This window comes from Passer domesticus, chromosome 1 (assembly GCF_036417665.1).
Source record: "Passer domesticus isolate bPasDom1 chromosome 1, bPasDom1.hap1, whole genome shotgun sequence".
Lineage (NCBI taxonomy): Eukaryota > Metazoa > Chordata > Aves > Passeriformes > Passeridae > Passer > Passer domesticus.
In genome coordinates, this window is record NC_087474.1 from 157,635,227 (window position 1) to 157,658,284 (window position 23,058).

Sequence of the window (23,058 nt, forward strand, 5' to 3'; positions counted from 1 at the left end):
CTAAAAGTGTCAGACAGGAGCTCAGGGCAGGTAAATCAGGAATGGGAGATTCAGGCTCCACGAACTGCCAAAAATGACCTCTGCAAACACACGTGGGTGGTGACCAACAGCACAGCCCTCTTCACCCTCAGGTCTACCTGGGGATACCTCAAAATCAAAAAAAAGTGTTGAACATGGGGTCAGGTCGTGTATAGATACCCAAATTCCAGAAATTCCCATGTCCTTTTTCTAAGAATTTACCTTCATGTACAGCCTAAACTACTTCACCTACTGAGTGAACCTGTCCATAAAATCCCTTGGCTGACCTGCCCTACATCCACCCAAATCAAATACCCATAGAATGATCGCTTCTATTTCATTAAACTTTTGGTTTTTCCCCCCTGAATCTACAGATTCAATTTTTTGAACCACTTGAACAATTTTGCATCACCAGGAAATTTCAAAGCCATTATCCTCCTGTTATTTGAGGTATTCAGACACCAAGAAGAACTGGGTGTAGCAAAGTGGTTTTTCAGTCCTGACACACAAAACCTCCACTCACAGGACAATGGTAATTTAAGCCCCACTGTATTATGATCAAATGTGGATCCATTTATCTTCCCAGTGCTTGATTTGTTAAACTAAACTGCTTAAGAACATCTCCACTTTCATGCAAGCATGATTTTAAAATGCTGCTAGCCTCCTATTCCATAAATAAATAAGCAACATTATCCAAATATTTAAAGTTTGGGGTTTATCTCCTCTTACCCTGCAGCTTGTGAGCTTTCACAAATTCCAGTCATGTTCCCAGTTTGACTCTGCAACCACAGACATCAGATTTTGACTAAGGAAATCTAAAAGACCATCCCCCATTCCAACAAAATGGAAGGGGAAAAATAAGTATTTTACATTATGTACTCCTACTTATTTTAGTGTTTAAATTTCATGAGTTAAAAAAAATATTATAAGATTCAGGAAACCTGTGGTGAGAATCCAGTGGTCTGCATTTAACAGTGTCTTGCTGTGGATAGACAAAGGTGCTTGTTTTCCCCTTTTTTCATAAACCTGCCTGCACACATTCTTCTTTCAATCTCAGCAAGGAAAAAAAAAAAAGCAGATTCAATTTCTACTCCCAGAATACCAATGAGAACTTCTCTTATCACCTTTAATTTTGCTTGACTATTCTCTTTGAGATGGCATCAGATCAATGCATGAACTAATGCCTGTGCAGAGATTAGATAAGAATTTCACAGGAGGTTCAGCACAACCTCCTCAGGAAAAAGTCTGAGCAAATATTAAGTGGAAGAGACATAAGAGATAATTTAATGGTAATTAAATGCACTGTCACAAGGCAATTGAATAGTTTTCCAAGAAGCCTTTTGTGTTTGCTCAATTATAACTTTTATTATTATTATTATTGTTAATATAATTAAATGAGAGAAATGAGAATATTTTCTGGGTTAGACAAACAAAGGCTCCATCTTCAAGAGCACAAAGCCTATATACATACAAAGGCACAAAAATTGAACTCTTAAAAATCTAACAAAACCTATCAGTTTTTTTTCCTGCTGACTACAAATTCAGAAGTATGTTAAGAGAGAGGATGAAGCCTTCCCTGTGGGGTTTGGAGATCCTGTTATCTGTGAGCTTGTCACACTCCCTGGCAGACCTTTGGCTGCACCTCCTCTGGCTTGGAAATTTAAATAACTGTGCAATACCTGGAGAAGTTAAAGAATATATCTGTCTATATACACACAGATATATAAACACACATCCTTTTCAAGCAGATCAAGCATCACTGCCATAATCTCCTCTGCAATTTAATTGTTCAGAATGGGATCTCTCCAAAGGCCAAACCAGTAAAAAACTCGGTAGGATGCTATTTAATACACCTTAATTTCACCTAGACAAAGCTAATTAATATAAAGTTGTCACACAAATCTGGTTTCAAAAAAGCCACCCCAAAAACCCAAGTGGCCAAACAAGAAATCAGAGCAGCAACTCTTGATCTCTTTCTCAAGCTCAACACAACCTTTAAGGTGTTCCTGCTAAACCTGTGTGCCACTACATCATTTACACCCCATACTGCAGACCAGATGCTCTGGCAATGATAAAATTTCATGAAATCTGTATTTATCTCCAATAATTAACGGTCACAATGTTACAGCAATAAAAATGCAGGAAGATCAACAAGGCAAACACTTGGACTGACACCAGGATTAATAATTCAAGTGTCAACACTGCTAAAATCCTATATACTTTTTATTTGGTAACAATCCAAACCCAAAATATGATATCTAAAGTGAGTCACTTTGGTGTATGTTGCTTGTAACATATTTGCTTCCAATGACTTACTCATTTTGTATTCCCACATAATGTGCTTATCTCAACTCCCTGAGTAAAATATATTGGAGAACAGTTTAAAGGAGGATAGGAGACAAAAGTAAATTATTGCTGCAAACTACTGTGCTGATTTCAAGAACCTTTTCCCTTGGATATTTTTAGTATGTTCTAACAAATTTAAGTCAGATTTACAGCCAAGCAGGTGCATGCTTTGGGGGGAAAGGATTGGTCTACTTAAGTTCCATTAAACATGGAATAATGGAATAATGGAAATAAAAAGTGCTTCAGGCTTCCAGGCAAGTACTACTGCAGTGCCAGTGTCAGAGGAAGCAACTCTACTGAAATTTGCTCATTCACAGGGTGGCAAATCAGAATTAAAGTGTGACCTAAACTTCACATTTGGAGTTGACTTCTTGGCCACAATAGCTACAAACATTGTGGTACAAAAAAGGGATGCAGGGGAAAATAGGAATGCCAAACATAAAGGCACCTGCCAGAGGTAGGAAAAAGAAGTATTTCACATGTTCTGATAAAATTAAAAATGAAACAAAATTGTCATTGCCCTCATATACAGAATACACATCACCAACCACCAGTGAATAAATGCTTAGGAAGGGCAGTAATATTCAAAGAAAAAAGGATTTTGAAATCCAACACAATCCTATACCATATTTCCAGATTTATTACTGCCCTGATATTCAGCAACAATTGACTTTATTTTAAATAATTGTTATTCTTAACAATATTGTAATTTTTTAATCACTCCTTTTTTTAGCTACAACAGAAATCTCTCTTCTGTCTCCAGTATTTTGGGCTTTAAAAGTTCAAAGAACCTCCTAAATCACAACAAAAGAAAGGAGGTGAACACAATATGAACTAAAACAGTTTTCCCACATGGAAGATGGGCACATAAACACAAGCCCAGTTTTATTTATGATGTCAAGACTTATAAAACATTTGTTCTTCTACTTGAATGGGGAAATTATTGATGGTGTCACTTCTAACTTCTCAAAATTTACTAGAAAATAATGGGCAGTATCCCAGCTACAGAAATGGACAGCCAATTCCAGATGGAACAATTTAAAATAAAAATTGAAAACAGAGGAAAGCCCATGTTTGTGAAGATGGAGAAATTAGAGAACAGCCCTATGCTATGATTTAAGGAGAAATCTATCACTGGCCTTGTATTTTCTATACCAGCTGCTACTTTCAAAAGCCATCTGCTTCATTTTCCTGCACACGAGTTTTTTATGCAGCTGCAGTATTTCAGAAGAAGGTTCACCCAGGCTGACAAGGAGTTCATAAAAACACCATGCTGAATTTAGATTTATTAAGAACAACAGTAAAATAATTCTGAACTTGGCAAATGCTTTCCAGTTTAGGGATTTTTTTTAAAAAGCTATTAGATACTGTGTCTTAAAAAGATATTTTAGGTTTAAACTTGTTTACAGCCTTATAAATTATTGCATAAAATTATCAAACTTGACATTGAATTTTCTAGCATAAATACTGTGGAAATTCTTTAGCAACAGCACTATCAAATGGTGTCTCATAAAGGGCAAATACCAATAATTAGCCACTACTGGCTTTCCCAGCTTAATGTTACCAAGAAATTTCCCACAGGATAAACTCCAGTTTTTTAGGAGGACAGTTTAAAAATAAGCCATCTATTTCTCTTGCTTTTCTTTCAATCTCTATGACCTACTTACACAACTTAGTCCTTTTTTATTTCTATTTTTTTCCAAATTTGCACTGCATTTAAACACTGCATTTAAACAACCCTTCAGTGACTAAATTTCCACTGAAGAGTTAAGGCCATACCCAAAAAGAATCATCCCAACATATGAGATATTTAGATAAGCAACCAAACAAAGAAAATGTCTTCTGTACTCCATTCAGTACATAGAACACAATCAGTAATTACAATCATTTAATGAAGCATGAAAATAAAGATTTATATTACATCATTTTTTCCTTATCCATTTGTTCTACACATTTATTTTTAGCTGGTGCTTTTATACATTGGGAAATTATGTACTTCCACTTAATCAGTCAAATTTATATTAAAAAAATACAACCTGTCTCTTAACTGTCCTGTATATGCAATAATTTGTTTCTTCTCAGTAATTTATCTGGATTTATTTTTTAACAGCTCAGGTGTGTTCTAGCAGCTGCTTTTCAACATTCAAGTTTCTAACTCTGGAAGGTAATTTGGTGTTAGGCTTTGTATGTTATAGTTCACCCTCAGCCACCACCGAATTCAAAACCAGGATCTACATTTGTTTTACACCAACACACAACACTTCTGATGACACCCATCCCACCAAAATCCACAGAAATTATTCCTGCAATTTACCAATTCCAGCTTCTGTAATGAAAGACCAGAATATCTCAATATATCCATGGGAAAAGCTGATCTTCAGCAACCACTTTTGTGACCAAGACAAAAATCCAAGCATACAGCTCATTTGTTTTCCTCACAATTTCCCATTCAAAATGAAGAACACTGCTCTGCTCTGCACCTGCAGCAGGTACAACACACAATTCCACCCCAATCCATGACACAATCCTTCTGTGCATCCCACCAAAAAGAATTATCTCAGATATTCTCTGCTTTCAGCTGTATTGTTCTTGTAGTGTTGAACACACCACAGCATCACTGTAGGACAGACACATGATTGGGTTAATGTGGAACAGACACCCAGTATAAATTATGGTATCTGTAAGGACCAAACTGCTCCTCCTTCCTTGTTTCCAGGTTCATGTAGGACACCAAATTTTCATCACTACAAAATCAGCTTGGAAGATCAACCCTCACTACTACAGCCTCAGAAATCTGATGCAGCATTAACCCTGAAAGATTTGTGCCTCATCTGCTCTGAATGAAGCCCCATATGCACAAAAGCCCAATGACTGCTTTTAGTGTCATCAGTATTTTTAGGAGACACCTTAATGATCATAATGGTAGTTTTTAAAATACACACAGGAGGGAAACACATATGTGTTCCCACCCCTATTTACCCATCTGATAGTATTAAATTTGCTATAGGAGATAAGTCAATATTAGGGAAAATTAGGGCTTTGGCCTCATCTAGGGGAGTTAAAAGCCCAGATCCAGTATCAGGATAACATTCATCTGCCATCTGCCCTCAGCTGCTCCTCCTCTTCGTGTCCCAAGGTCACAGTCTCTATATTATCTCGGGGTGATCTTTGACATCTCTAACTAATTTTGGAAGCTCCTCTGTTAATAATAAGGGCATTAGAGATGGGCTGGAGGGAAACCAACTTCTGACAAGGCATTGTTAGGGGCAGAGCAGCTAAAAATGATGCCGTCTGTCCGAGCGGGCTGAGCTCCAGATGTCACTGCAAGAGACGCTGCTGCCTCGCAGCCCTTCCACAAAGTGGGACTGGACTCCTGGGAGCCATACACAACTCAGCCTGCTGAACAAGCCTTGCTCCCAGCTCATTTTGTACCTCTCCTTTCCAACACACAATTTTGAGTTTCCAGATCAAGAGAGTCCTAGTATCAAGGTAAATCAACTTTTCTGTGGGTTTCTTTTTGTTGTTACACACAGCTTAATCTGCTAATTGCAGTAACATTTTGTTCCAGGCTACTAAAGAGATATTTCCACGTATCAGTCCATGGAAACCTGGCTCTAGCATTTGAAATTTATCAGGCTGAATTATTATTTGAGAAAAGCCCACAGAGGGAGGATTCTCACTGCTCTGGCTGACAGGTGGAAATTTTAAATCAAAGCAACCCTTTCCCTTTGCCTGAGCCTGGCTGACCAGTTAGGAGGTGTTAAGGAATAAGAGGAACTTTCACATTCCCAAAGCACCCTGCTTTACACTCCCAATTGAGCACTAAAGGAAAACAGACATTGGGCACACAACATTTGTAGCCCAAGTAGCTCCACAACTACACAAGCAGCAGAGCCTGAAACAAGAATGCCAGCATAGTTTGGAGGGTGTAAATCAACTTTTACAGGAGAAAATAAGTACTTCATAGGATATAGTGAATTTCAGCAAGTTCAGACACCTACCCCTGTCAAGGAAATCTCAATTTTAATTGTCTTTTCAAGCTGTAAAGAGCAGACAGGAGAGGTTCAAATTCATTTACAGTTTTATCAAAAAATGTATTTTTTGTATCTTTTTAATCAGCTGCAGTTCTTATATTGCCACCTCCCTGTAGGGCACAGTTTATGTCTCAGCCTTTAACTCTTATGAAAGATCTGTTGGGTTTTGGGTGGGTTTTTTTTGTTTTGTTGAGGGTTTTTTTGTTTTAAATAGGCTGCCAGCATCAGGAACAACGCCAACTTTTCTCCCAATGCCCTTCATTTCCTTCAAAGCTTTTCCTGTCAAAGTCATTTGCTTTAGGTCTCCTATTTTTATTAGAGTGTAAGAGATGTTGTTATTTAATTAGGTTAAAGAGTCTAATTCCCAGCCTGCATTTCAAATTACATCTCATGCACCTAAGCCTTATAAAACTTTAATCATTAAGTTATTACAATAATTGCCTGGACTTAAAATTTCCTACATGTCAGTGACAGAGTAATAAAAATAATTTAATTTGCATGATGTATTTATCTCCACAATATAAAGAGATATTTCATTTAATGAAATACCTTTTAAGTGTGAACATAATTTTTACAGACACTACAGAGACAGAGAAAAGAAGTGCCAATTGTCCCCCAAAAACTTTTTCTCCACTTTTTCAGAGGCTGCTTTTCCCTTTTTTTTAATAAGTTTATTTTTCTTTTTAAAAAGAGTATTCTTATGAAAATGAACCTGCAGTGTACTTGTCTGGTGAGGCACAGAATTCAACTCAGTTTTTTCAGGGCATCACTGACCTGCCCTAACTTCAAGATCATCCCCTGCTTGCAATTTCTTCTTACACAAACTTTGGTTAATTTTAAAAAACAAATTCAAAACCCAGATCATTTATTATATACATTAACATTTCCTTTATTATATATTAACATTTCCAGGCTAGCTCCACACTGCAGGCTAAACAAGGCAACAGAAAAAAAAAATCAACACTGATAAAACCAACCTTTTCTTTTCCACTGGGATCTAAAAAAAACCCTAAAAAGTTACTTTAAAAGTCTTCTGTTTGAAGCACAAGGACAGCAACAATGGAACAGCTGATGCCCAAGAGCTGCCCCCACCCCCCATACAGATGCTTACTCCCTTTTCATCAAGGGATAAACCATCTCCAATTACTGCAGGCTAACATGTTATTCAAGGATAAATGTGTGCAGGCTCTTGTCCCACAATAAAAGGAAGGCAATTCAAGTGGCTTACGTCTGATTCTCATTACATGGATGTTTCTAAAAGCTGTATTCTATCTTGATTTGAGATATGGCTTTCATTGCTCACTGGGCTACTAAGGCAAAATAGAGGAGCCTGTCCCCTTTATTTCCACTTCCCAACAGCCATGTCACTGGAACACAGGGGAAGGAAGGCCCTCACTAGGAATTTCACCAACACTTATTTAAAGCAATTGAAAGTACTCCCAAAAAAAGACAGGAAAATGGTAAAATCTTATCTCATTACTAAAAACTTGAGATTTTTAATTCTCCTTTTGTACCTTTGTTTGTTTTCTCTGAAAAATGTTAAAAAAATCATACAAAAACCTAGATACCTTTATTAGAGATTTACAAAACAGTCAACAGAATACACACACACACACACACACACACACAGGATGTCACTTCTTGATATCTTGATAAATCTTAACTTACAATATTTTTATGCACTGTACTACACTTTCAAGGTTTTGTGGGTGGGATTAGACCTCACTTTGGTTCAGATGTGGGTATTCAATACCACAGGACACAACTGAAGGCTGGCACACAAAACCTGTGCAGTGAGCATCTGCCAACTATGGAGACAACCATAAATCTGTCTTTTCCTGATTTTTGAATACTTCAGCCTCACAATTCCAACAGCACTGGGTGGGATCCAATTTCCCTAATTTGGCTGAAACTGTAAGCAGTTGGGCCCAAGGGAGTAATGCAGGCCATGCAGAATCACCACCTAAATGCTCCACAGATTGAGAAAAAGAGAGGACACCCCTGAAATCCTGTCACCCACTACCTCTGACACCTGCCAAAGAGAGCAGTAACCAAACAAAAAGGCACAGCTCCAGCATCAGTTTGTTGATCAGAGCTCTCAAACGGGATGTGAAACGACATGACTGGAGCACACAGCTCCTCCAGTGAAGGGGAATGACCTAAAGATCGGCCTCTCCCCATCTCTGGCCTCAAAGCTGAGGCACAGCCTGAGCGCAAGAGGCACCGCACGGCATCGTTAGTGGGACCGATTCTGATGTTATTAACGAGTTGTGTGGCTTCCCCCTGCTCCCACACACTAATTTCAATCCCTTGCTGTACAGATTGCAGAATGAAAGGTCTCATTAAGTGCCCTGCTTTACACTCCCAATTAAGAGCAGCTCACGCCCACCGCAGATGGCAGAACGAGCGCCGCGATCGCAGCGCATCAAGCCACAAACAGTTCTGGGCACAGGTTCTTGATGTGTTCGAGACTCTTGAAGATGAAGAATATTCAAAACCAAAGAAAGGTCACAGCATCCTTCAAACAGTCAAAACCCAAGGAGAAAATAGTGATTTCACATATCAGGCCCAAGCTGAGAAGGCTGAAACGCAGCGATTTGCACAGGGCCGTGCACTCGCTGCAGTGAATGGGAGTAGTCATGCATGTGAAGGCACAAACGCGTGCCAGCTTTGGGTTTAACAGCCTGGTAATTGTGCTTTGGGTGAGCTGGAAGAATAAACCCTGTCTGTTGACAGTGATTAAAGTAACATTTTGTTATCTTTACAAAATGCTCTGTACTATTCCAGAAGATGAAGATCACTTGAGGATTTAAACTTTCTTTTTCAACAATACTGTGGCGTCCAACTCAAGATTCAAGAAAATCATTAAAATTACAAAATCCATGGGTGACAGAGGTAACCATGGTTCTTCTCCTTCTCCATGAACTTTTAAATTTTTTGCTATACATTTTTAGTATAGCAAAACTTTTTTATCCAAACAATGTGTTTGGATATCACCAAATTAGCAAAAAGGTTCCCAGTCTCATTCTGACAAGAAAATCACAGGCATCTGGTCCTCACAAAGATCTTTTACTCATTTGTAACATACAAGACAGCAATGTCTTTGAGTTTTACATTGAGAAAAGCCAATTTGACAACAGAAGCATTGTTTCTGTTGGATTTTTAAAAATTTTAACTGGGTTCTATGCTCCTTATATCTGACAGTTGCTTCTGTGCAGAAAGCTCAGGATATCTATGTATGCATGTATGAATTCTGTACATCCTGTTGTTCTTGCCTACACACATGATGCATCTGACTAAGAGCAGTGGTTAGCAAAAGAAGATGTTAAAATGTTGCAAGAATGACACTGAGATGGGAACAGAATGTGAAAAATCATCTTTCCCTGGTTTTTTATCCCCCCCTCTGCTGTAGGCCTGCTTTATGATGCAGTGTTACTGCTTAAATTCTTCTCTTGCCTTCTTTTCATACGTCACTGCTGCTGCCTTAACACTTTACCACATAAAAGTTATTGTCCTACTTTATCCAAGAGGACAAGTGAAATTTATGGAGCAAAGCAGAATCATGGATACAGAATGACAGCTCTGGAAAGTTCTGCACCTGATTTCCATGACAACGGAGACCCAAATACCTTACAGCACCCCGAAACAAAGAGCAGTGACTTTTAAAGGACTGGATTCAGAAATACCTCACTATAAGGTAAAAAGGGGGAAGAGAAAATAAATAGGATTTTGTGAACAGCAAGGAGACAAGATTTTCATTCTATAACAGCACTGGGATTCAGGGCATTGTGATATACAGGCAGCTGTCAGCCTTGCCTGTTGGTCCCAATGACCTTCCAAAACCTTCTATTCTGAGCCACTTGTACCCATTTGTAACGATTGCTCCAAATTTAGCTGGAAGTTAACAAATATTCCTCTGGCATTTCAAACTCCTTGCTTTATAGAAACAGTTTCCTGAGGCAGAAACAAGAGGATACTGCAGCTTGCCAGGTGTTGAACAGGAAAGTGATGAAGTTCAGGATATTATTTTGGAGCTTATCACCCACTTTTGCATCATGGGAAACACAAACCTCCTGTGTTTAAAGCTAGTAAGAAGGAAGTTTCTTGCTGCTAAAGGAAAAAGGAACATGATTTTAATGTACAAGAACCCCTGGCAGTACTACACTAAACACTCACCAAAATTCAGACATTTAGGCTGAAATCAGCGTATCACACAGATCACTTAAACTAGAATGTGAAGTCCAAGGAAGCACTGTAGGAGAAGTGTCTTTTCAAAAGTCAACTTCATCACAGATCAATACAAAAACTGCATCACACAGTAAAAAACATTAAAAATAATTTACCTAAGACAAGAATGTTGTGTGCACAGTTGTGCTTGCTGGACATTTTAGTAACCATTTTAGTCCTGACTCCCATAAAAAACCTCCAAGAGTTTGATTGTGAGCTTGTTGGTGCAAAAGCAGATTAAAATCATTTACCTGGACAAAATTAGAATCTAGTGTTTAATTTATAGCAACTTTGAATATTATGCAGTTTTAGTAATCCAGAAGAGATTTTTAAACCCAAGGAAATAACCTAAGAATGTGAGTGGAAAAAGCATTTGATGGTTTGTAGTGAAATTGTCACTTTTTACACTTTCAAAAATAAAGAAATTCATCAGAGTTTAATCAAGTGTGAATGAACTTTAAGAAGCCAGTGGAACAACAGTCAATTTTATTTGAGTTAGGCCAATTATTACCTGCAGAATCACCTTGGTTTTGGAACATATTCCTCACCACTTCTCAAGCAGAAAAATGCCATGGGTTTTGTGCCCTTTCTGCTTTGTATATGCAACCTCAAGTTTTTTTCCATTTTTCTGTTTCTGCAGTAATATGCTACCCAGAGTTTTCTAAAAACAAACCCAGAGTTTTCTAAATTTAGCAAAATCAGTAAAAGACAAAGCAGAAGAACAGAACATACCTGCTGATAGAAAAAATTTAGAGTTGGTTTGTCCTCAGTGAACTGATTTAGAAATCCTTTTGGCAAATACCGAATTCTCAATTCATATCTGAAAAGCAAGAAGAGACTGTTGAGCAGAATTAAAATTAAAGTTTCCTTACAACATTCTTAAAAATACAAACAGAATCCAAATAAACTTAGAAAACTAATGGAAAACTTCCTTTTTGATTACTCAAGAGAACTAAACTGGAATTTATGTGTAACAGACATTTCACAGAGGTATTTACAAAGGATCTTTATAACAGAAGCAAACTTAGAGCCCTGCTGCCTTCTCAGAGCTTCAGAGAAGACCAAAGCATCAAGACTTGGAGCAGATAAGCTCCAGATCCATGGGAAGGGAGGCCCCAGTGAGGTGACAACAGATGAGTTGCCAGAAGCACTGACATGACCCCTGGCAACAGCTTTTATCTCTGCTTTTCACAAGCAGGGACTTAAAACGCTGATCCTGCTGCTCCAGGAGTGACAAACAGTGTCACTCAGCAGGGGCCACATCCTACAGGAGAGCAAGGAACAGCACTCTGCTCCTTCTCTGATCTGTGCTCCAACAGTCACCTCTGGATTTTCCATAGGTTTTGAAGGGATTGCTCTGTAAAAAGGTTCTCTGCTCCCTTATTCATCATCAAGACACACGCGAAAGCCGAACAGTATTGAACCTGACAGTCAATCTTTAAGGTAATTCAACACCAGAAGTGAGGGAAATTCAGAATGAGCCTTGACCCACGAACTACACCAAATCTGTATCACTTCTCAAACCTTAACTTCTGCTTTCAGCATCTAAATGTAGTAATATTTCTTGTCATAAACTTCTGCTTTGAATCCCTAAGTTTAGTATTATTGCTCGTCCTGTGGTAACAGCCTGTGGTGTTGGACTGTTTGCTTCCTCCTCTGACACATTCCTTCAATGAAAGTCTGATAATGAACGTCTCCATCCCCTGGGCTGTGCCAACACAGCATATCCTAACACACACTCTTAACAGTACTTCCCAAAGTAAGTACATTTAACAATCTGCTCATGATAAGGACAAATATTACAACATTTCAATCAGTTGGTTTCAGCAGGACAAGAACTTCTTTTCAGCAAGTGATTTGGCTGTCTGTAATCAAGATTTACGTGGGAATTTGGTACAAATTTACTAGGGATAAGTGCTACCCAGGTTCCCACTGCAAGCAGAACTTGCAATATCCTTATTTACTTAGAATTCATTGAAAATACACTGTCCTGTTAGAAACCACTAAAATAAGAAAAAAATTGGAAATTGTAAATACACACACTGTATACAAACAAAGAATACTAGAATGATGCCTTGTTGTGGTATGGCACTATATTTCATAATTCCTGTGCACAGAAAATTGTTAAATTAAAGAGTGAAATGCAGGAGAGGCTGAGAACATTTGACAGAGAACAGATTTACAGTGGATACAAGGAAGAAATGTTGTACTCTGAGTGTGGTGAGGCCCTGGCAGAGAAGCTGTGGCTGCACCATCCTTGGAAGTGTTCCAAGGCCAGGCTGGATGGGGCTTGGAGCAACCTGGGATAATGGAAGGTGTCCCTGCCCATGGCAGGGGGCTGGAATGAGTGATTATTAAATGCCCTTCTCAGTCCAAACCATTCAGTGACACAGGACACAGATAGAGATAAATAAAAAAAAACAAAAACCTCCAAGTCACAGTTAAGACAAACTCTCACAGATTTCTCTCATATGTAAGGGAACACAGAATCACCTTCTGCTGCTGATCAGCCTTTACATTCCATGATCCCCAGCAGGTAACTGGTTACTCACTAAAATTTAGATGTCAGCCAAGTTGTACCTCCAGATATTTATGTGTCAGAGAGAGAAGGCAGCATGAGCACATTACCCAGAAAAGCAGAGCCTCTCCTGGTTTTTATTCTGCCATATCCACTAAAATCTACTGCTGAACACAACTGCAGAGACTGACATGGAATAAAACAAGTCTGTATAAAAGAGTTCCTTCCTTTTTGGGGGCTCTATAATCCAGTGCATTTTAGAATGACAGAATCATTAAGGTTGGAAAAGACCTTTAAGATCTTCGAGTCCAACCATCGACCCAGCCATGCTCACCACTAAAGAGGGATCTCAAGTGCCAAATCCACACATTTTTTTGGAACACTTTCAAGGATGGTTACTCCATTGCTTCCCTGGGCAGCCTGTTCCAGTGCTTGACAATCTTTTCCATTAAGAATTTTTGTTTTTAATATCCAACCTAAATCTCTCCTGGAGCACAAATACAGTGAGGAGCAGCTGAGGAAGCAAAGGAGGCTCAGGGGAGACCTTATCACTCTCTACAACTCCCTGACAGGACAATGTAGCTAGGCAGGGGTCAGGCTCTTAAGTAACAAGTGATAGGATGAGAGGAAACCATCTCAAGCTGCACCAGCAGAGATTTAGACTGAATTATAGATCAGAAAATTGGATATTCAATATCAGAAAAAATTTCTTCATGGGCTGTCAGAGATTGGAAGAGGCTGCTCAGGAAAGGACATGTACATGTGGCACTTGGGGACATGGTTTAGCAGTGGCATTGGCAGAGTTGGGTTAACTGCAGGGCTTGATGACCTTAGAGGTGTCTTCCAGCCCAAATGATTCTGTGATTCTAGGATGCAGAATGGCATTACTATCTGGGATTTAAAAAAAAAACCAAAAACAAAACCCAAAAAAAGCAAACCAACAAACAGAGGAGAATCAATCTCTCTCCTTTACAGGGATGAGGGATGTGTCTCCTTAACTGATCAGCCATGAAAGTGCTGCTTTTTGCAACAAGATCTCATGAGAAAATCAGGTAAGGCAAAGCAGCTCAGCTGGGACAGTCACCATGAGTGACCTTCATTAGCTATTTATAACCTAATCTCTGCCTGTGGGAATGAAGGAGCTGACTTCCAAAGGCCAACACAGGGATGGGCTCAGTTTTCAATATCCTCTACATTTCCTGGCTTTGAAATGCAGCCAACTGACAAGGATGACATGTCCCTTTCTCACAAACCAGGTCTGCTTTCAGAGCAAGCATCTCAGCTGATGATCACTCCCCTTATGTTTGAGAAGTTATTCCCGGAAGATCACCACTCTGCTTCTGTTCTGCCCCTCCACTGGGGCTCAGAAGCACTGACACACCTCACAAATGTGGGCATCAATAGAGCTCACTAGTTGTGCAGTGAAGTGACCCATCCACAGCAGAGTGAACACCACTGAGCAGTTCTGGGAGCTTCCCTGTCAGTAACGAGCACTACCAGGGCAGCTGGAGGAGCCAAAAGAGAAAGGATGATCCAACTCTTAACTTGTGCCACTGAAAGAAATAATCTTGCCAACACCAACCTTGCCTCCAAGGAGGTTCTGATTCAGTTCACATCAACAGAAAAGTAACCAGAACAGAGAAGATGGGAAGCAAAAGGGCAGACAAAGGGGAAATCTTGTGTGAGTTTAATGAACTGAATCAGCTCACTGCAGGCTTATAGAAGTATTAAGGCTCACAGAAGGAAAGGAAAAGGACTGGATAACTGGAAACCAGAGAAGAGAGAAGACAGTGCAGCAAGGAGAGGGACAGATCTGTTATATCAACTTGGTCAACTCATTAAACCATCCCACAGGTGATCTGGCCTTGTATCTGTGCCAGGGCTTTTGTATCACAGCTACCAAAACTAACAGTCCAGGACTGCTGAGCACTGGGGCGTCCCCTACCTGTCAGAGCCACAGCATGGATGTCACCTGGTTACAGGGACCTGCTTTACAAACCCAAACTGCAGAGCTAGAAGGTGCCTGCCCTGTGGGGAACAGCGTCTTCCAACACACACAACTTGTTATGGAACCTCTTGATACTCCCTTTGTGTATCACAAAACACCAGTGGAAGGAACAGGGGCTCTGGCACAGAGCAGTTTTGTCACAGACACGAAGGACAGCAGCTGTGCCCGCTGTTCAAGGCTCAGTATTACACACAATGAGGAGGGCTGGTGTTATCCAGGATTTAAGAGCCCCACATCCTGCTAACCCTGGCTCACCCAGCTGGGGGATGGATTTTATCCTGGTAACTTTTGTGTGCAACCTACTGACAATTCATGTAATTTCTAGTACCTGGATTAGTCCAGAAGAATTCCAAGATTAATTTCGGAACACTGTGAATACACAACCCTTTAACTGTATGATAAAAAACAGAATAATCACATGAGGTATTTAGTGGTTTACTGACACTGTAGGAAGCTTTTAATTCAAGAACCATTCCAAGACTACTTCCCCTTTGGTAATCTAAATATTTCTACAAGTACTGTCATATGATCTTAGACACTTTGTGTTTTGGCATTACAAATATGACAGCAGCATTTTGATTATGCACAGCAATCTCTCTGGGTTTAAAAGGTATGTCAGGCTGCATGTATTTGATAACATACTAAATGACACTTGGAAAGGTATTGAATAATTTACACTTTATCATAGCTCTTTCATGAGCATTTTACACAATTCCTTTCCACAAACTTCAAAACAATATCTAAGTTTGTTTTTAAAACCAATTAAATGATCTGCAATGTGTACCATGCAAGTTGCATTGCCTTATGAAAATGGAATTGACACTGGTACACCAGCTAACAAATTTCCACAGCATAAATTATTCACATCTCACCCACCACTTGCTAACACCACTAATCACAGAAAGGATTCAAGATTCACTCCTCCTTTCTAAGGTGATTTCACAATATTATCAATGAAGAACTTCTTGTGAGGGGAAAATACCTGTGCAGATCACAGAAACAATAAAATATGACATGCATAAAAGAGAATATGCAACATTCCTGAACCACAGATTTTAAATATTCCTAATTTCTTTGAATTTGTGGAACTTGTTAAAATCGGGACCCTAAAGAGAATTTACAAACTGAGTATTGCCAAATGTGACATCTGCTAGAATATAACTCCACTTGTGAGAAATTATGTATAGACTATTTACAATACTTCTGCAGAAGGTATGTGCATCCTTTAAAACAACCAGCAACTTCAGCACAATTGTGTTTATGAACATAAACCACAGAAACAGATGCACAACACCCCTGTAGTGAACAAGTAACCACCGTAATCTATCATTTGGTTTAATCTCTATTTGGTTTATTGGTATTACAACTCTGAGCTCCCCATTTTCTCTAGTAGACTATTGTGTCTTTCTGCAAATAAATTTAAGTTTCCTCTTGTCTTTCTACCAGGAAAGTGGAGAGTTTCCTTCCTTCCTGCCCTGAGTGGGTATCACCAGCTTACCCTCCTAAAAAGCTAAAGAAACTTAGGTTATGCCACTTCTTTTAATCAATTAACCAGCATCATGACAAACCTCAGCATATGTACCCAGGCTATGAAAAATCCACCAAATTCTGCAGTTGTTCTGTTCATTGCTCCTGGTATAACTTGAGAAGGTCACAATCAGAAGTAAGGCAGATGTCACTTACTGCTCTGGGTCTCAATATAAGTTTAACAACTGAGACGTTTTTCAAAAGCAGAGGGATAAAATTATTTTTGACTGCATTTCACTCTCTTCATATCACATTTCTCCTGCTCAGTCTATAAATAAGTACAACCAGTATTTAACAATATCCTTTTGGCTTTATTGAAATAACAAGATGTATCCTATTAAAACTGCAGCCATGTGCTTATACCACAACTAGGAATACCATTCTTGTCCTAAAACTTTTAAGTATGACAAAACTTGCAGATTTCAGCACAAATTACTAGGAGATTTCTGTTCCTATTTTATGCTTCCTCTAAAACCCAGGTTTCTCTTCAATTTGCAGGAAACCCCTTACAACAACAAAAAACTCTTAAAGCAAAGAAAATGTTGCTCACAGCTTTTAGTGAGGAGTTTGGTGGGTTTATTTCCCCCCATTCCACCAGCTCTATTTCACTACAAGATCTTTCTTAGTAAACCAAATTACAGAGTATTTTTTACAAGGCAGGAAGACTTGTATGACTGACATGGAACAGACTTATATTCTTACTTCCATTCTTCTGGAGGGTGGGCTAGTTCAAATTTCTCCCTCACATTGGACACCCCCATGTCCAGGTGTAGCCAGTGAACTTCCTCAGACTGCAGGTGACTGAGCCTTAACCCATAGCAGGCCACATTCTTCACTTTGTGACAGTCCACGATCTTCTGAATTATGCCCTAAAACACAGAAATACACACTCCTTACAAGCTGTAAAATACAATAAATATATATATATATTTAATCTTAAGTATTACCATGTAATACATTACACAAAATACTAAGCAGCATATAGGTAGCGACTTCATTAAAAATACTTAACATATTTTATTGTAAGCTACTCTTTCACACAAACAATTACAATTGCTGAAGTTTTACCAGCACAACCTCAGAAAACATCAGTAAATACGTTCCATACATTTTATCAGATTCAGGCCAGTATTTCCTCTATGTAAAACAGAGTAACATAAAAGCCAAAATTTCAAAAACACGTTTGTGGATGAAAGCCAAATGTATTAGTTAAAAAAAACCCACCAGCAGTCTACAAAAGTCACTCTCCATCAAGAACCAGAAAATTGTTTTGGGCTTTCATCCTCTTCAGTGCCCCAATAAGCCAGGATTCCATAGGTCACACCACAGCCCCTTGGTTTCCTTCCCCCTCCTCCCCTGCCTCATCTGAGATTCAGCAGAGATCCCTTATAAAACCAGGCAAGAGACAATTATTTAGGAACATTCTCAAACACAACAAATGCTGTTTGCCCTGAGGTAAATTTCAGAGTTTGCAGATCTCTTGCCCAAGAAAGGAACCTTTTACACAAACTTGTAGCAGATTGCCATGTCAGCCATCAGAAAGTTCTGACATGCAGTAACTAAAAATCAAATGTGTTGTGGAGCAGGGCTGAGCAACCTTTCATGTGCAGCATGCCAGGCTGTCCTGCTCTCATCCTGACTGGGAGCCAGCAGGAGCTCTGCTGCCTCCTCACAACCCTGTCCAAGGGAAGCCTTGTCTCTCTGCAAGGCAGCAGATCCCTGCTGCAGAGCTCAGAGCTCAGCAGGAGCCAGGGCTGTCACTGCTCCCAGGCTCTTCTCTCAGGCAGTCACAGGCCTTTGCTTCTGTGCCTGGAATGGTCTGAGAATTTCCAACTGAAAACGCTCCTACAGGTACACACAACACACAGAGATGCACAAGTGATTCTTGCTCAGAATTCCAACAAAACATCAGCACATAACCAGTGGAAGTTCTACAGGAGCCAGAGGTGACCTTCTGGAGTGAGTTAGGCGAGAGGGTTTTCTATAGGATGGTACTGTCAGCCTGGAGAAAAGGAGCCTCATAATGCTCTCCTCAAGTCCCTGACAGGAAGGTGAAGCCAGGAGGGGTCAGACTCTTCTCCCAGGGAACAAGGGACAGGATGAAAGGAAATAGCCCCAAGCTGCACCAAGGAAGGTTTAGATTGGGTATTAGGTACAATTTCTTCACTGAAAGGGTAAAAGCCTTGGAACTGGCTGGTCTGTGAAGTGGTGGAGTCATCATGCCTTGAAGTGTTCAAAATTCATGTGGATGTGGCACTTGAGGACATTGTTTAGTGGTGAAATTGGTTGTGGTGCTGGGCTCATAGCTGGATTTGATGACCTAAGCAGTCTTTCCCAACCTAAATGACTCTGTGATTGCTTCCCAAAATTTATTGGTTTATACCCCAAAGAAAATGTTTAAAACCCTGATTCTGCAAATTAAGCAAGCAGAAAACTAACTGCAAAAAGAGAATTAAAAGCACTAAATCTGAATAGAGGGGGAAGATGACACATGTAGGAGTGGAATCATGCTGTTGGTGAGGTGATACCAAGCTGTTAAATCAGCTCACACATCTCCTCAAACTGCAACCTTTAAATAATCTCTCAGAAGCAACACAGTGCACAGAGAAATGTAAAACAAAATTCTTTCAAGCCTACAGGAAGGAAACACAAGCCATGTTTAGTAAGTTCATGGAGACTGAGTTAGAAGAGACTCCATCACGCCCAGCAGGACCTTGAGTCCAGGAGCAGCAATGGGAGCACCCTCAGAAGCATCTTTTTGGTTCAGAGCCTGCAGTGCCCCAAATCTCCCTGGTCTCCCATGCCCTGGGGTTGGACATTCAATGTGAAGAGGATGGCGAGCCCAGACCTGAAGGAAGATGGACAGCAGCAAAACAAGGAGGCTTGCAGAGGCCGGTGTTGTGTGGGAGGGAAACTTCACAACACTGTGGGCAAATCCAAGCTTTCAGGCAGCTGGCAGCACCAGAGACTCACCAGCCACAGCCTGTCCCGACAGCCAGAAGGTGCCCGAGCTGCTGGGAACAAAGGTCTGATGCAAACGAGCAGCTCCCTGCAGGCACCTCGGTAAAACAACTCGAGGAGGAAGCAGAGAGGCCACAGATGGGTGCCAGGGGATGAGGCAACACCAGGCAAGCACAAGGGAACACTTCCCCCAAGTGCTCTCCTAACCTCAGCCTATTTTTATCCCAGTGGATTTCCCAAGCCAAGCATTGTTTCTGTCATTCATCAGCCTTCAGTGAAACTCTTCCAATTACTCATCCTGTCTCCTCTTAAAGCAGTTCACTTTTTGCAACCTTCCCCAGCAATTCCAAAGGTCTATTATCAGGTCAGTGAACAGGTTTTAAATCTGCATTTAATGTAAATTGTTTAAGTTTGTTTCTTGCTTGCATTTGAGGCTCTTTGTATCACAAACTACAAAGGAGAACAGTTGCCTGTATCCCTGGAAACACTCACCACCACCAAGTACTCTCAGAAGAGACAGAGGCATATTTAACCTCTTCTTCACCCAAAGGACAAGCTCTGCTTAGTTAGTAAAGCTTAACATTTTGGCAGGCGAGCTCTCATCCAAAGGAATGGTGCCAGCTTTCCTCTATGCAAACAGAAGAGATTCACTCATTTTCATCTCTTCCTGCACCCTGCTCAGAGCGTGCAGCATACAGCATTACATTTTTGAAATCCATTCCTCCTCCTGTCTCTGACCCTGTCAGTTGATAATGAAAATGGAGGTACGTGTTCTCAGATGATAGTTACGCCTGCTGTGATAAGAAATGGCTTTGGAAAGGAAAAAATTATGGTAAAATTATCTATGACCATGAACTACTGAGACAACTGATGCGTAAGGTTCAGCTGAAACCATTAGTGCTTAGTCAGGAAAGAATCAAGATGGGCATCTCAGACCCTCTCTAGTCTTCGGGCTGGGATTTCAACAGGATTGAAGAAGTCAGATGTCCTAATTCCCAGCAAAATCAAGCAAGATTTTAAGCCTTTTTTGTATCATCATTCAAGTCTAAACCTATCACAGAATCAAAAGTCAAAAATAAAAATAAACATATTCTCTGATTTGAGTAAGAAGGGTGAGGTATGTGGCGAGGTAGTTTTTGTTAGCCCAAGAACTAATTAGCAACAATTAGTACATGCTGCAACTGGGGAAAATGCACAAACACTAAGGAGACAGCAGAATGGGGGCACAGGAGGTCAAGTGCAAGTGCTGGAAAATATATTCTAAAAAGCCATGTATTGTCAGGAAGGAAGAAGTGGTGCTTTATATGACACAAACACTTCAAGTGCTTCTCTTTGTTGTTGTATAGGAAAGCTGCAGAGCTCATTCCAGGTGCTATCAACTCACAGAACCAAAAACTGGAGAAATAAGGAAACATGGTGATTTAGACACTCAAAATGGCTGGCTTGCAGTCTCTAGTAAAACATCCATTTGCTTATACACAGTTTTATTAATAAACCAGAGGATCTGGATTTTAAAACATTTAGAGCCACACGTCCCCAGGAGAGCCCAGCACAGAAGAGGGAGGCTCATCCAGCCCCAGGAACTTGCTCAACCCTAGCTGCTCTTTCCAAACATTCCAAGATTAATCCCCCAGGCTTGCACTGGCACTGCAGCCAGCATCAGGTCAGTGCATTTAACTCCCATCAGTAGTAAATAACATGTTCAGTCTCCTCAGGTCCTGGGCAGCCTCCACAGACCCAGTGGAGATGCCTGGAGTGTCCAACAAAGCCACTGCCATCACTCCAGGATGGGTGACAGCCTCTGGCTTCCACAGTGGCTCTGTGAGGAGCTCTGCCAAAGCAGCCTGATGTTCTCTGTGGCAGTGATGAGAATGTTTAATCAGAAGTTTCCAGACAAACAACTTAACTGCTTAACCACTGCACAATAGCAACTACAGCATCCTGCTGAGACATGTCACCACAATCCCTTAGCTGGAAGCACGGTCAGAGAAATCTGAAATCTCTCCAGACTCTACTGCAACCAGCCTTTCAGCTCAGGAAACTCCTCAGATGGATTGCTGAGTGGAAAAAAACAGGTAAGGACCATCAGCTTCAAACTGGACCACAAACTTCTGACCTCAAATTAATCACAGCTAGAAGTTCTTGCTGGAGAGCTTGACTCCAGCAGAAAACTACTCCGGAATGAGATTTCACTTTGGGTACAGGAGATCCCTACATGAATATGAATTCCTGTGAGGAGTTTTCATACGTCTGTTAGCAGCTCCCTACAACTGCAAGGCAGTCACACAATCATCTGCCACTTGAATGCAGCTCACCGTAATCACACTGATTTTAATTAAGTTTTTGAAGCTGACATTTACATCCTGAACATAAAATAGACTCGTACAGCTGAGCAAGAGACAGTGGGAAACCTTCAGAGGAACTTCTTATCAATAACAGCAAGGGATAGGTGACCTTTCACTCCCTTTACCCCAGAGAGAAAAAGAAAAAGCTTTTTCTATAGGTAGAAAATTCATTCCTACTCATTTGTTAAGGAAACACAGATATGCATCATGAATAATTAAAAAAAAATAGATTAATATTTGCCCTAAATTAGGTCAATGTGCCCAAAATTAGAATTTACAGTACAGTATATTTAGGAGAATGTTGAAAAATCATGACAGACCAGAGAAAGGCCAAAAGGCACACAATACCCTTGGCTCTCCCAGTATGTATCAATAATACTTTGCTTCTGTAAATGAGTGAAAATGAATTGATTGCTTGTAAATTAACAAGAATGATGTGCTACTATGAATAAATTGAAGACAGAAAAATATACTCCCAGTGTGACTACAAACCTAATTTCCTTATTTAGTTGGAAGGACAAAGTTTCTTGCACCAGAAAAAGTCTTTAAGTAGCAACTCTGACATAGGCACAGCGTGCTAATGTTTGTGCAGCACTTCAAATATGTCAAGCACTATTTATATATCAAGTACTGTAACTCTTGATGCCAGATTTATATGGGGGGCTTAAATGAAAAGCTGAACAAAAGTAAACTGCAGAAGTCTGATGAAAACTAATTTATAATTTCCATAAAGGAGAACTCTAGAATGTGCCCACTACACCAAAATCTGGGCTATCCTCTGATAACACCATGTCTGACAGTCAAAGCACAAAGCCCACATTCCTCTTTTTCTCTTTACTGTGCTTATCCAGCAAGCACATTTGTGTATCATATGATAAACAAGACTGGGAAACTGATGAGGCTGCACAAGAACTCTGCCCCTGAAGCTCAGCAAGTTCATACTGAAACCACAGCCTGAAGACAGGCTGTCCTGCTGGCCAGGATCCTGTCACCATTCCAGCACAGAGACACCTCAGCTCAAGCAACACATCCACCCAAGTGCCTCAGAGCCTTTCATATTCAAGCCATGCTCGG

The 23,058-nt window shown here is 40.2% G+C and overlaps 1 protein-coding gene across 9 annotated transcripts in view; it reads right to left on the reverse strand.

The window, feature by feature from the left end:
- Window positions 1-23,058, reverse strand: part of PTK2 (protein tyrosine kinase 2) — a 187,792-nt gene that overhangs the window by 75,301 nt on the left and 89,433 nt on the right. For all 9 annotated transcript variants that reach the window (XM_064398565.1, XM_064398550.1, XM_064398557.1 and 6 more), the window contains 2 exons: window positions 17,381-17,547; window positions 11,358-11,445 (listed from right to left, as the gene is read on the reverse strand). In XM_064398565.1, coding sequence (XP_064254635.1) covers window positions 11,358-11,445; window positions 17,381-17,547 — 255 coding nt within the window. The remainder of the gene's footprint in view (window positions 1-11,357; window positions 11,446-17,380; window positions 17,548-23,058) is intronic.